General features: G+C 34.6%; 1 protein-coding gene across 4 annotated transcripts in view; it reads left to right on the top strand.

Moving 5' to 3' along the window:
- CDIN1 (CDAN1 interacting nuclease 1) overlaps positions 1-15,216 on the top strand; it is a 247,446-nt gene that overhangs the window by 123,262 nt on the left and 108,968 nt on the right. For all 4 annotated transcript variants that reach the window (XM_003340037.4, XM_056810236.1, XM_056810235.1 and 1 more), the window contains one exon: positions 1,859-1,926. In XM_003340037.4, the coding sequence (XP_003340085.1) occupies positions 1,859-1,926 (68 nt within the window). The remainder of the gene's footprint in view (positions 1-1,858; positions 1,927-15,216) is intronic.

The following is a 15,216-nucleotide window of genomic DNA, read 5'->3' on the forward strand; positions in this document are numbered from 1 at the left end:
TGCCCCAAGTAATCAGATATCTTTGAGAGATATTAATTCACATTACTTGAATGAATTCTACAAAAGAATGAGAAATTTTTCATTTTTAAAAAAAGAATGTATTGGGGGAGATATTGCTATTAGAAATTAGAGATTAAAGAGACCCAAAGAAAGAAAAGAAAGCATCAAAGGAGGTAATAGTCTCTCTCGTCTTTTACAACTTTCTTTGATGAGCACCATAAGTGTCAATATCTTATGAATTGTAAGTTTTTTTCAAAGAATGATAAAATCTTAATGTTTCAAACTTTACAAAGGTGAAATTTCCCTCAGAACAACTCCCTGTGGTTATTGTGTAAATCCTCCCCCCCCACTCCCAGTTTTACAAATCCAGAGATCAGAGAAATTATGTGATTTGCCTGTTGTAGAAGAGGTAGAAAAGGGGCCAACAGGGCCTACCCCTATAGACTCCAACTTCAGTTCTCCGACTTATATTTGTTCATAAAGAACAAAAGAATTCTATGGACACTGCCTACAAATGATCTCTATATTCTTTAAAAGTTGAAATCTTATGATGTATATAACCCACAGTAAACTATAGTGCAGGTTATGATGCAGCAAGGCAACATTATCAATGTGAATTAGAAATTTAGGTTAATTATCTGGAAAATTGATAACAAATTATTTTATCCTAACTAGTTAAGAAACTAGGAAAGAATCAATGTGTTGTAACTTAGCTAGAAAAACCTGTGGACCAGGAGACATGGAACTTGAGTTTAATTCTTATCTCTGATAATTATTGGCCTTGTGACATTGATCAATGTCAGAAATTACTGCCTCTGATGCTAAATCTCTTCACCTGCAGAAGGGAAATATCAGTGTTCCCACTATCTACCTATGTCATAGGATTGTTAAGAGCACAACATTATTTAAACCTTTAAGTGCTATATAAATGTAAGCTCATTTTTTTCTCCCCTTTATATGTCTGAATATAATAATAGGCCATTTATACAGAGGTTGGGTTTCTAAGGCAACCTTAGCCAACACAAATGAAAATCTGGAAGTAGTAGGTATCACAGAGAACCTGAAATAACTCTTCTAGAACTTCTGTGTTAAATTCGGGCCCTTAGGCACTCACTCAGATCTTTATTGACTATTATTTAAAAATAATTCTTTACAAGCTTGGTTATTTGACTTCCTAGACCACAGTAGATTGAAAGTGGCACTCTAGAAGAGAGGGTGGAAGACAATGCTAGGCAACAGGTACAGGCTGTCATTGCTTTTACTGTGCCTGGTTCTGACAAGGGGGGAGGAGGCAGAAAAATTCAAAAACAGATGTAGAACTTCTCTTTGTATTTCAGCACAGTACAAGGAGGGTTGTTTGTAATGAAGATCTTGAATCACTAAGAAAAAGGTGAATTATCTTTATATATAAGACAACTCTCCAATAGGCTATAAATTGTGGAGAAGATGCCAATCTGCTCTAATGGGAAATTTTTTTCTACTTGAATGTAAATTCTTTGAGAATAAGATTATCTTTTGAGTCTGTATTAGTGTCTGATACTTAGTACAATTCCCAATGAATTCTAAACATTCCATAAATGCTCTGGCGCTCCATATAGGAGTTCCCTATATCAGTGAAATCAAAAGTCTAGTCTCAATCTCTATATTTAATAGTTACAATAAATTTTGCCATTTAAAGATGTGAATTTCAGTTTCTTGGACAATTCTGTGGTCCAGAATATCTCATTTCCCAACAATGGTGGGTAAAAAGGGGATAATCATTTCACTTTCTTGTGTAGTCTCTATATGGTGTTAGTGCTAGTGCCATCTTTTTTTTTTAATGACAGCTTTGTTACCCACTTTAACTCAGACTTTGTAGTGCCATTGGGCATGAACATGAAGTCCTGCTGAGAGACTTGCTTCTAGAGAGAAATCTGTCCTTCTTAGGTGAGTATTGATAGCACATAACTTTAGGGAATGTGTATGTGTGTGTGTGTGTGTGTGTGTGTGTGTGTGTGTGTGTGTGTGTACATATACACATATATCTCAAATTGCACTATATTATGTACTAAAGAAGAGTAAAGGATGATTGATGGTGTGCATGTTATCTTTTATTGATTTAGAACTGAGCAGGAACTCAGTTACCTAATCCTTTATATATACAGCACATGCAGAGGTTTGCAATTAATATTTTATAGAATAAGTATCTGAAAAAATGCTTTAATATCTGTTGCAGTATTACTTTTGGTGTCATGAGATATTAACTATAATCTAGGCCTTATGAGAGTTAGAAGGGAACCAAAGAAATAGTATCCATAAAATTCTCTATATATTAAAAATATTTGCCTAGAAAAAGGCACATTTTTGCTATTTGTCTAGAATATTTCAGGATTTTTTGCTCAAAAAATAAAGAAATCATTAAGCTGGTTTTAGTAATTTAAAAAATATATATATTGTTTCAGATTAGAATGGAATAGAATAAATACTTTGGATATTCAGTACCAGAAGCTAATTCCCATTTTTAAAAAAAAGTTAATTGTTAACTTTTATGCAGAGGACTGAAAAAAAAATGACAACTGATTAGGAACAATTTGTTTTTCTCAAAAGAAAGTGGTAAATGGCCACTCTTGACATACAAGGTAAAATGACTGGAAGAAGAGAGCCCCTTGGTTTGTTTAAAATATTAAGCATGGTATTACCTAATTATTTTTATCTATTTTATTTAGATATTTAAGGGAACTCTACATTATAGCCTAAAGAGGAAATCAAAGCACTTTGGATTATATTGGCTTTGTAGCAAATGGACAAAGTATTCATGAAGAAAAATCAAATATAGAGTAATTATTAATGGCCCAGTGTCAAGTTGAGAAAAGGTCCTGCAGCGTGCCCTTTTTTGGATTCAATTCTCAATATTTTTATTAATGAGTTAAGAATATTATCAGATTACAGATGATTTGAAGCTGTAAGGCATTTTGGACACAATAGTTTGGCTGGGATTAAAATATGCTATGATGTTGATAAATTAGGGAAATGGTCTCAAGTCACTGCAATAAATTTCAGTAAATAAAAGCAATAAGATATTTCACATGGGAAGGAAAAGTCAAACATCAAAGCATATTAAAAGGAAAGTAGCCATGGAGTGGCAGCACCACAATAAAAGAAAGAGATCTAAGGGATTATGGTTTGTATATCTATCAGAATAAGTCAAGACAGTTTCCAAGCTTTTATATTTCTGGAATTTCAGGAAGTATCCCAGGCTAGAGAATATTGTTTAGTGAGCCATAGGTCAGGGACTTTGTGTCATGGTTCTAGCAGCATCTCATTTCAGTTTGCAGTTAGGGATCAAGTAGAAAATAGAGCATTGGGATTTAAAAAAATAGATTGAGTTAGAGTCAGAAAGGAAGTGACAAGGACATGGTCACTATCAGACCATTAGTAATTAGATCACTAGTGATGGACTTGGAGTCAGGAAGGCCTGAGTTCTAATTTTACCTCAAACATTTCAACTATAGAATTTTGGGCCAACAGTTACCTAACCTCTCTCAGCCTAAATTTCCTCACCTGCAAAATAAAGTCTCTAATAATAGCACCTAGCTCACTGGGTTCCTGTGAGATTCAAATGACATACTAAAGATAAAGTACTTTGCAAACTTTAAAGCTCTATATAAATGTTGTCTGTTATTAGGTCGCCAGCGAAACACCTCTACGTCCCTACTACACCCTATTTCTAGAGCCACTTTTGCTACAATCATTTTACTTCCCTATTTGTGAAAATAATAGCTAACACTGTTATATTGAAATTTTTCAAAGCACTCCAAATATATTATCTTATGTATTCCTCACAATCTTGTGGGAAAAGGGCTATTATCTCTATATTACAAAAGGAGAAACAAACTGAGAGAGATTAAGTCATTTTCCTTGGGTATCACACAGCTAGTTATGACTGAGACAGATTTCAACTCTAATCTTTTTTTTTTACTTCAAATCCAGCAACTTTATCCAACTTGGTCATTCAACTGACTCTAGAGAAATTAGTTGGGTCCAATTCCTCTCTCAGACCTGTGTACCTTATGCCCATCTCCCAGACTATGCACCTTGATCATGTCTCCTTCCTCAGACATCAATATGGAACTAAGATTTTTTTTTTTTTTGCAGGCAAGTAGGCAAAACTGCATAGTTCTGGGTCTAAGTTTGCCACCAGAGCCCTTAGCTTACATAATTCAGTAGGATGTGGCCATTATGGACCACTGAGAAATGCTAAGAGTAAATAAGGCTATGAAGGAGCCAACCTGGAAATTTAGAATCAACACTGAGAGAGTTGTTGAAGCATTCAAAAGAAAGTTTCTACCTGTAGTTCACCGGCATGAGTATTTTCAGGGTCCTTGGAGAGATTCTTTTAATCTGCAATGTATGATGATGGTCCACAGATAAAAGAATGAGAGAAATAGTTGATATTTCCAAGGCACAATGATGATCTTTAATAAACACATGCATATTGGAGCTTTGCTTATCTTGTTGATGTTTCCATTTGTCTATAAATTGTGTTTTGGAGATGAGACTAAATAAATTTCTCTTATGTTTGTTGCACATTTTTCTGTAAGTCATTAAGCCCTCCCATCAACATTTTCTGTCTCGTATTCTTGTTCCCTGACCTCTTTTCATAGCAGAAGGGAAAATGAAAAAAGAAATTTTGTTTGTTGTGATACCAAATGTTTGGTTAATGTAAGCTGTGTTTATGCCTACCCCAGAGTAGGTATTATGCTTTACAAAGTACACCTAATAAAAGATAGATGTGAAGATCGAGTTAAAACATCATGGTAGAAAATAAAAAACCTGAAATGCTAGTCCATAAAGATTTAACAGGATGAGAGGTAAAAGGGTATTGTGGGGAAACAGACTGAGAAGTGGACAATTGAGAGTAGGCATTTTATCCCTTCTTGTTTTTCCCTCCAGACTCACCTAATGTCCTTTTAAATCACTAGCTCTTAGCAAAAAAAAAAAAAAAATCCTCCATTCGTTTACCTGTGATTCCAGTGTCCAAGAAGGAGGAAAGTAAATGCTTCACATTTGAAACTAGGAAGCATTTTAGAAACAATAATGTGGCTTTGATTAAAGCACGCTGTGATGCCTAGTGCTGATTTTACAATATCTGAGTTCAGATACCATCTTTATCTCTTTGCAGCTTTGTGGTTATAAGTTATGTATTATATATTATTGTTACTACTACTATTATTATTATTGCAGGTGCTCAGTTCAAGTTTATTTTTGTCTCAATGGTGGTCAGCTATTATTATTCTTGTTAAATTTTGATATTCATATGGATCTTGCTTTCCTAAAAGAAACTATAATACATCTGAGGAATAAAATCTATAATGGGTTTTTAAAACATAAATATATTTTAGAGAGTGAAATGGTAAAGAGACCGCAAAGATAAATATAAAGCTAGATCCATACAATGAGATTCATGGAATATTTCCCTATTATAGAGAAAACACAACTTCTTGAGTTTTTGGTTTGTTTGTTTGTTTTTTGCTTATGTAGGAACTTTTAATGAAATCTATTCCAAAGTAAACTGGCAATATCTGCTTCTTTTTTTTTTTTGAACTCTTACCTTCCATCATAAAATCAATACAGTATATTGGTTCTAAGGCAGAAGAGAAGGCAATTTAGGGGTTAAATGACTTGCCCAGAGTCACACAGCTAGGAAGTGTCTGAGGCTAGATTTAACTTGGATTCATTACTCAATTCATTGAACCATCTAACTGCCCCCACAAGATCTGCTTCTAAGAGAAAATATTCAAGGCCAACCATAGATGTGTACAGACAATGGGTTGGCCTATCCTCCATGCACCCCATCTGGGAACCAACCATAGGACACTTGTTTATGGTGGGGAAAGGATGATGGGCAGCCTTGGAAGAGGAGGAGCGTTAATCTCATGTTGACTCAGGAGCAGCTAAAAGTAGCTCTTTTCACCTATATATATATATATACATATATATATATATATTTTAGTACTCATTCAACAATCTGTAATATGGAAACTAAACTTAATTATTTTATTGAATCATGCCCAAAGATGATAACCTTTACTTAACCTTAAAAATCAATTAACTATAAGAAGTTTAACTATGCCCCTTTGTTACCATTTTTAGTAATACTAAAGCTAGGTACCTCATCAACATGTAAAGAAGGTGGTTAATTTATTCTATGCATTTTAAGTATTTTGCTATAGTACTGAATTAACACGTGTTTACTTAAGATTAAAACATGAAAATGCAGTGCCTAGTATGAAATATTGTTATGGTGTAGTCATCCTTTCAGCTTACAAATGCCCCTTCACAATGATTAATTGGGCCCAAAGTACTATGCCAGGCAAATTTAGATAGTACATCATTTAAAATCAAATTGTAAAATACTGGTAAATAAGTAGACACTTGAATCTAATCTTCCTTATTTACACATATACACTTTGAGTCTCATAACAGAGCTGAATCAAACATGTTTGTTTGTTTTCCTTCAGATTTTTTTGTGATCAGACATAAAATGCCTCATTTGGGCTTTCTAATCCCAAATGATTTCCAGTGACGACTATCCCATCCACATATTAGTTATGGTTTATGTACGAGCCTTTCAAATACTAAGAATCATAACTTATCCCATATGTTTTTGGTCCCTTCCTTAACTGTCAACCCAGCCCATCTTATTGCTGACCTTTCTAATGTAATATCCACTTTCTTCTTTTTGGCAAAAAAAGAAGAAATTTCTCCCCCTCTCCTATTTTTAAAAGAACAATATTTTCTGATCTAATTTTGTTTATTTTTTTTTTAGTGCTCCAATCATATAATTTAAAAAAATTTAATTCCAAATTGTACAAAACCAAATAAAGCAAGCATTTCCATATACAAAGAAAAAGAAAATTGTATGTAAATGAAATTACAGTCTCATATGTTTAGTTTACTTTTTTTCATATCTACATTATAAATCCCATCCACAAGTTTCCCAGGCCCTCCTTCCCTACCATCCCTGTATCACCAAAGTATCATCTGGGAGATCACCATATTCATACAAATTAAGTCTTTCATGCTTTCACCTTTCTGTTCATATTTTGGTTAAGTTTCAATAAGTAGTTATTTTGCCATGGATTTTTGCCAGTCATCGAAAGAGGACCTGACTCCAACCTTCGGAGGAAATCACAGTTTAGTTGAATGGGCTGATGAATATTGGTAGCTTTTCTGCTTGACCTTTTTAGCAACATAGCTAATTTGAATTTTACCTTTTTAAATGGAATTTGATGTTCTAAAATATTTTCAGTACCATGGGAACTAAAGGACTTTACTATTTGTGAAAGTAAATAGTTTGGAAGAAGTTCTTTGAACTCCTTGGAGAAAAAGAAATCTATATATTTATGACAGTTATTATGCTCCTGTTTTTAAGTAAACCATTATATCCAAACAATTAGGTCAAATGTTAACAGTCAATAATTCCTCTTCACACTGAATTAATATCCCTGTGTCATGCCATATGACTTTTCTAGGAATATTGAGGGACTTGTGTTAACCCAGTCGGATTTTCTTTTGAGGTCTTACCCTTTTGTGACCAAATGACATGAATTTTCAAGATGGTCTCATTCTCATTATATTGTTACAATTTGAGCTAACCAGTTACAAAGTAGTCAGTGGGTGATAAATTCTAGATGTGCCTCCCTGCCAATTTTCCAGAGTTCATTTTGTCAGTAATATGAAGAGCCTTGAGTCTGGCATTGAATATATATAACATCTTTGCTCTGAGGCAAATAAGATTCTTCACATACTTTCCATTGACCATTAGGTAATGTGGCCCTCCTCATAGCACCCATGTGAAATAGTTAAACCCTGTAACAATCTATCCTACTTCCAGCCTGTAGATGTAGAAAATATGTTTTGTTCTCCCAATGGAAATTATAATAATTTATGTACTAAATGAATAATGAGACTGTTTCCTGGGCTTTCTTCTCTTTGGTTTGTGGGAGCTTTGGACAAGAAAGCAAAGAGGAAAGAACCTGAGGAATAGGAATAGGGCATGGATGGAGAAAATAAGAAAAGAAAAAGACATTTCTGCCAAAGACAAAGAAGATAAACCATTGCTCTTCCCTCACCTTCCATGAATTGGCAGACTTCCAGGTGGGAAAAGCTTTCATTAGGTAGCACCAAGGCTAGGAGCTGGTACACATTCTTGTTAAGTTTGGCTGCCTTAATAAGAGTGCACTAGAAAAGAAATTTTTTCCCCTTTTCCAATGAATGTTACCCTGTTGGGAGCAGCTGACAATTACTTTGAGTGACACCTTAGAAGCATTTGCTTTATCCCCCCCCTATGTTTGGTCATGCCTCATGTCAAACCAGCATATTTTACATGGGTCCTTTTCCAGCTCTCATGTAAATACTCTACGGGACTCCAGGAGGATATAATATATAAAACTGAATAGGCTTCGTGAAGGATGTCCCTTGCTGTAAGAAATTAGGATCTTTGTTTCCTAAGAGTTCATCTGCTCCTGCTGCTTTATTCGCCACCTGAAGCAACAATCCTCTGCTGGGGAAGTGATTATGATGTGACAAACAGAGGATTATGACTTCAGGTGAAGAATAGGCAGCAGGAGCAGATGAGATTTAGAATACAAAGATCCTGTTTACATGCAGATGTTAGCAGTAGAGAACGAGAGACTGGAAATAAAACATATGATTATATAGGCTGAAGTGAATTGAGAAAGATGGTTATTCCATGAGGCATTAGCTGTTATTTAAATTCTACCCTTTCTGAAGGTTAAAAATAAGATGTGATTCTCATAGTAATTATTGTAGTAGTATTTTTTTAAAAAATGGGCCAATTCTCCTCCTTCCCAAGGGAGCAGGAATGTCTGGGGACTATGATAACAATGCTTATTCTTACTGGAAATGTTTATGGAGGCCCTTTTCTTGAGACCAGAACACAAGATCCAAGAGATATAGGGAGTGAAGGGCTTAGGTATCCTGACCCAAGCTAGGTGCTCCGGAGATTTAAAGAGATAAAAGAAGATCTTCTCCAAGATACTCTTCTGGTTAGGTCTCTTCCAGGCTGTTGCTGGCTGGCTGCTCTTGCTCCTATGTTTCCCTTGACTTAAGGCCAGAATCACTAATAAGCCCAGGATCCTCCACCAGCAGGGGCAATATAAGCTAGTTCTATGATTGTTATCTCTGCTGCTGTTGATTGCCAGGCTTTTTGTGAAAAAGAACTAATTTTTTTTTTTTGGTCTCTAGAAAGTTTTGAGATCAGTGGGGAGCATTGGGATAAAGTTAGGAAGAGGGGAATATCAGACTTTTAAGGGCTGCCATCTGTGGTTGTGTCTTCTCTGTTATCAGATAATATATTGGAGACTCACTCCGATGGAATATTGTACCAATTCTGATGTCATATTGTGGGAAGAAACAAGGGAAAAAAATGCACAGGATCATATATCTAGATTTGGAAGGGATATTGGAGGCATCAAATCCAGTCCCCTTATTTTACATGTAAAGAAACTGAGGTTCGGAAAAATTTTTTGCTTAAGGCCACACATAACTAGGAAATATTGGAATTGAAATTTGAACCTAAGTTTCTCTAACTTCAAATCAATTCTCTACCATACCAAGGGTGGTAATTAAGTAGATTCCAAATTGTTTATCTTTCATTTGTTAGTTCAAAAGTAATGTACTTTCTGGATTTTGGCACCCCACCCACCCAAAAAGAAAAGTAATATACTACTAACAAAAGTAATACCACCTGTAGTTCGATTCCTAGTATGTTTTATTACTAATGATTTCTCTCCCCAGATGCACTTATTTGCAATGCTACTAACAACACATAGGTTTATGCATAGCCTGTTATGGAAATTTGTGATGCCATATTTATTTATTTTCCAATTTGATAGATTTGAGAGTTTGTTTCAGAATTGTTTTCACTGATAATTCTTTGTTACTTTGGTGGTATATTTTTCAAGTTTTTTTGTTTTTGTTTTTTAGTTCATATTTCCAGTTTTATAAATTGTTCTTACACATCTGTCATATCCCCTAGGTGTAAATTCACTAGGGTCCAGGTTTTGTTTCATTTTTTAATGTAATTTGTATTATACTTTTGTTTTCAAACAAGAAACATTAATTTTCTCTCTATTAAAGAGGGAAAAAATAGGAAAACCAGAAGCCCTGAAACAAATATGCATAGTTTAAAAAAATAATTTTCTCAATGGCCATGTGCAGAAATGCATGCCACATTATGTTTCTTAAGTCCTCTCTATCAGAAAGTAGATAACATGGTTCATCACTGAATCTTCTGGAATTATCATTAGGCTTTGCAGTGATCAGAGTTCTGAAGTCTTTCAAAGTTGTTTCTCTCTATACTATTGTGTCTTATCTGTTTGAGCTTATTTATTATGTATCAGTTTATATAAATCTTCTCAGAATTCTCTGAAACCATTATGTTTATATACTAGCATTTATTTAGCCATTCCCTCATTGATCAGTACTCCCTTAGTTTGTAGGGGTTTTGCCACCACAAAAAAGCATGTGCATTTGTGTGTGTGTATGTGTGTGTGTGTGTGTGTGTGTGTGTGTGTGTGTGTGTGTGTGTGTGTGTGTGTGTGTGTATCCTTTCTTTGCCCTCTTTGGGATGTTAGCCTAGTAGTTCTATTGTTAGATCAAAGTTTTGTCTCAGTTCCGTGACTTTTTGCACATAGTTCTAAATTGCTCTCCAAAATAGATGCACCTATTAATTTCAACAATGAATTTAAATTCTTTCTTGCAGCCCTTCCAACAATTGTTACCTTCCATTTTTTGTCATATTTTTCAATCTGATAGGTATGATTTGAAACCTCAGGGTTGCTCTTTCATTTCTCTTATTATTGGTGTTTTTCATATGAATCTTGATATCTTGTATTTTTTCCTTTGAAAACTTCCTGTTCATATCTTTTGGTCATTTATCAATTGGTAGTAAATGGCTGTTGTTGTAAATTTGAATCATTCCTTCTGTCTTTTGAAAATGGATCTTTCATTAGAGAAATATGTTTCAAAGATTTTTCCCAGTTTTCTAATGTCTTGTCATGGAATTGGGGTGACTGCTTCAAAGAGACCATTTGAGAAGATCACAAAGTCAAAAAAAGGCTCTGTGGCTAAGCCCAGCCTTAGATTATGTCTGTCATCCAGGGGCCATTCCAACTAAATTTAGAGACTCTTATCACCAAATTAACCAGAGATGAGTTTTAGAAACATGTTCTTTCTTTTAATATAATAACCATATGTCCCTATGGACACTGGATGTTAATTATTTCTATAGTTTTCTGTCAGCTCCCAATAATTCTGAATGCCAGGCTTTCATCTATTATATCTAGCAATGACAATTTGATTTCTTTTAAAGATGATATTATTGGTTTTTTCCTTGTTGGCCACTTTTATTTTCATCTAATCCTACATGTCATCCTTGTTCCTGGCCATTTTCATTTTTTTCTTTTATAACTGTCAATTTACTTACTTTTCTTATCCTACCATATTAAATTAGTTTGATTTAGCATGAATATTGTCTTCACTCTTCTTACATGGCTGCCTATCACTCTTTTTTTTTTCCAGTTTGACTAAACCTACATTTTGTACTTTATTGGGTCATATCAGCAAAAATTGTGATCAATTACCCAATATTTATTAAACTGCCTATCATGTGCCAGATTTTTAGGATACAAATACAATATGAAATAATCCCTGCTCACAAGGTACTTACAGTCTAAGGTGAAAGACCTCAGGGAGAGGAGAAGAAAACAGAGAGAGATTATTATGTGCACATACAATGTAGTTAAGTCTCATTCTTACTCTAACTCTAATGGCATACCTAACCTTAAGGGTTGGAATGGCAGTAACTGTTAAGGGAATGAAAAAAGCCTTCGAGCTCAATGAAGGAGGAGAGGGATTCAATGAAATGGAAGTGAGGAGGCAGCGCATTTCAGGCATGAGTGTCAGCCAGTTCAAAGGCATGAAATTGGGAGATGAAGGACAAGAGAAAAGGCCAGTTGGGCTGAATCACAACTCAGTCCCCACACTCAATAAATCACATATTCTTAAAGATCTGAAGAATAATAATGGAGATTTCTGCATCTACATAGTGCCCCCTTCTACCCACTGTGGACAAGCCAGTGGCAAAATAATAATCTTGGAGTACAGTGAAGCATAACTAGAGCAGGCCAGATATAATACATGTCAAAACACAATCATTGCATTGATGTATGCCATAGGAGGCACTTATCCAGTCAGGGCCAGAGTTCTAGAGCTGAAAGAGTTAAGATTCCCATAGAAGAGCTGGTTCAGTGTTCACAATAGAGCAATAGAATGGGAGTGGGGAAACTGAGTCCAGCCTAGGGAAGAAACCTAGGTAAGGCTTTTGAGTCATTGCTAATACTGTGGCCTTTTATAATTCAATTTATTATATATTTATCAAATGCATACCATAGATTTGGGCCTATTTTCTCATCTGCAAAATGAGGTTAAACTTGATGATCTCAAAGTTCCCTTTCTGCTTAAAACTTTGCCTTAATGATTATGCAAATCTAAGTTTTGCACAAAGAGCTGTGAAGTCTACTTTTAGGAAGTGTGGAGGTGGAAAGGCATGGCCAGTCCAAATGCTTCTAGGATTAAACATTAAAATGGTTTCAGAGGAAATAACAAAGAAATAACCCTAGAATAGAAAAAAAATGCAATGTAATTCATGAGAGTGGGTACTTTTCCATTTTCATAAATATACAATGTTGACTGTTTTCCATATATTATAAATCATCTTCTTTATACTATCTTACAGGTATTAGTTTGACAAAATTGTAGATAAACATTTTCTAATTTAATTTTCATCTTCATGACTTTTGTTTAATTTACTACTATGAACTGAAACAGAGGATTCTTTTACCATAGCGATGACTTTCTTTCTTAAACTAAAGTCTTTTTAAATAGCCATAACCCTCCCCCGCCCCAAATATCCCCCTCAAAATTCCCCAAACCACTGCTTTGTCAATTGTTGTGTCCTTCTGAAGTTCTAAGTAGATGTTAATTTATTTCAGATGTGTTTTGTCCTCATGACTCAAATTCAACCCTATACTTAAAAAAAAAAGAAAAGAAAGAAAGAAATTGTGTAATTGGTATGTAATTGGTTTGGGTATTTTGGGTATTTGGGGGAGAGGGGAGTAGATAATTAAAAAGCCAAAGGAATTAAAGTTTCAAAGTGTTCTTTACACACATGCAGTTTCTATTTTTTCCACATCCAAAGGTAGTCATGGGGTTTTAAAAATAATCTAAGGCCTTTATTGTATTTAAAAATTAAACATCACTTGTGTCTGTGAATAAAGCTATATTGATTTTGGTTAAACTAGAGAGAGAATCATTGAAACACATGGATGGAAATGACCTTGAAGATTATCTCCTCCATTCCCTTGCCTACAGGCAAAGTATCACCTAAACAATTTCAAACAGATGGCTATCTACTGAGATTGTCCCTAAAGATCTTTAGGGAAGCTCCATGGGGGTGTTGGGTTTTTTGTTCTTCCTTAATTTTCAAATTCTTACACAAGAATTTACCATAATTAAGAAAGACAGCATATCCCATCCCTTCCACTAACTAGCTCTGTGACCTTGGGCAAATCACTTAACTTCTATGCACCTTAGTTTCCTCAGTGCTAACACAGAGTAGAATTAGATAATCCCTTAGGTCTCTTCTAGCTCTAAAAGTCTGCTATTAAATAAACATTCAGGAAAAGAACATTATTTATTTGTACATGGTAGATGCTAAGTATTATTGAGTTGAATTTGTTCTATTTTGGAATGTACTTACATGCATTAACTGAGTGAAACATTGGAAAATACTAGCAAACCTAGTTTATGAGTTATGGAAAAGAAAGGGAGAGCTCTTCTCTTCCAAATATGTAATATGTTCTGAATTAGGCTCTAATAGATGAAACTGGAAATCTCCCTCTAATTATATCCACAAAAATGATTTTAATACACCCATTACCTTTACTCCCTTCTCAATTAACATTAATACTCTTAAAGAAATCTTTACTCTTAAAAACTATTTTCTATCAAGAAAGGATCGTGTTTGTTTGTTTTGTTTTGTTTTTTTCTTTTTAGAATGTACCATGTCTTTGGAGTCAGAAGTCATGGTTTCAAATTCCACCTCTGATTATTAGTATCTTTGTGATTGTGGTCAAGTCATTTAACCTTTGTTTCCTGTATTTAAAAAAAAAATAGCCATGAGGGGAATCACAGTATTCCAGGAGCCAGCCTAAGATCAGAGAGGCTCACCATCAGATAAGCTTCAGGGTGACCCATTTTTTTAGACCATCTAAATAAGACCAAGACCATAGCTCCATGAGTTCTTGAAGCCAGAAGTATTCTAAAAGTGAAATTAAAGCCTCACACATGTGCCCATTTTCCAAATAGCAGTGAATAGCTTTATCAGCCAATCATCCTGAATGATGAGTTAACTACACTTCCCAAAAGAAGTAGTTTATTCAATGGTGTATTTGACAGATTTTGGAACAGAGATTTTTAAACCTCTTTTTTTTTTTTGTCATGAACCTCTCTTTGGATGTCTGAAGTCTATGGATCTAGTCACTGAATAATACTACTAAATACATAAAATAAAATACATAATATCACAAATGAAGCCAATTATACTGTTATCAAAAGGAAATTTTTCCCATAAGCCAAGTTTATGGATCCTAAGTTGAAAACCTCTATTCTAGATGACAACTTCTGACATATGATTATGGTTCTTTTGAAAAAGATTCCATTAGGAGGCCCATTTTGGGCTGCTAATGTGTGCACTTTGATATAGGAAAAACAAAAGAATCAAATTATAAAGAGAATTGGGCTATAGACAAGTCTTTAACTTTAAGGTCCTAACAACAGTCTTTGAATGGTGTGCTGGAAGTATCATTATAATTACTGGCTTTTCCAAGACCTTCCTCCCACCCTCAACTCAGCAATAAATATCATTTAATAAAAATTAAAGTCATGACTGAGAGCATATATATATTCTCTGACTGATGGACTCGAAGAGACTACAAACCCCATGATGTGAAAGGGATCTCTCTTGAGCTTTATTTACTGTAACAGGTTTTGAGAATCTCGTTGGTTGGAGGGAGGGGATAGGGCCAAAATATCAAAGAAAAGGCAGCTTCTAGCCTGAGCTCTTCCAAATGCTCCTCCAAACAGCTTCAA

Source organism: Monodelphis domestica, chromosome 1 (genome assembly GCF_027887165.1).
Source record: "Monodelphis domestica isolate mMonDom1 chromosome 1, mMonDom1.pri, whole genome shotgun sequence".
Classification (NCBI taxonomy): domain Eukaryota; kingdom Metazoa; phylum Chordata; class Mammalia; order Didelphimorphia; family Didelphidae; genus Monodelphis; species Monodelphis domestica.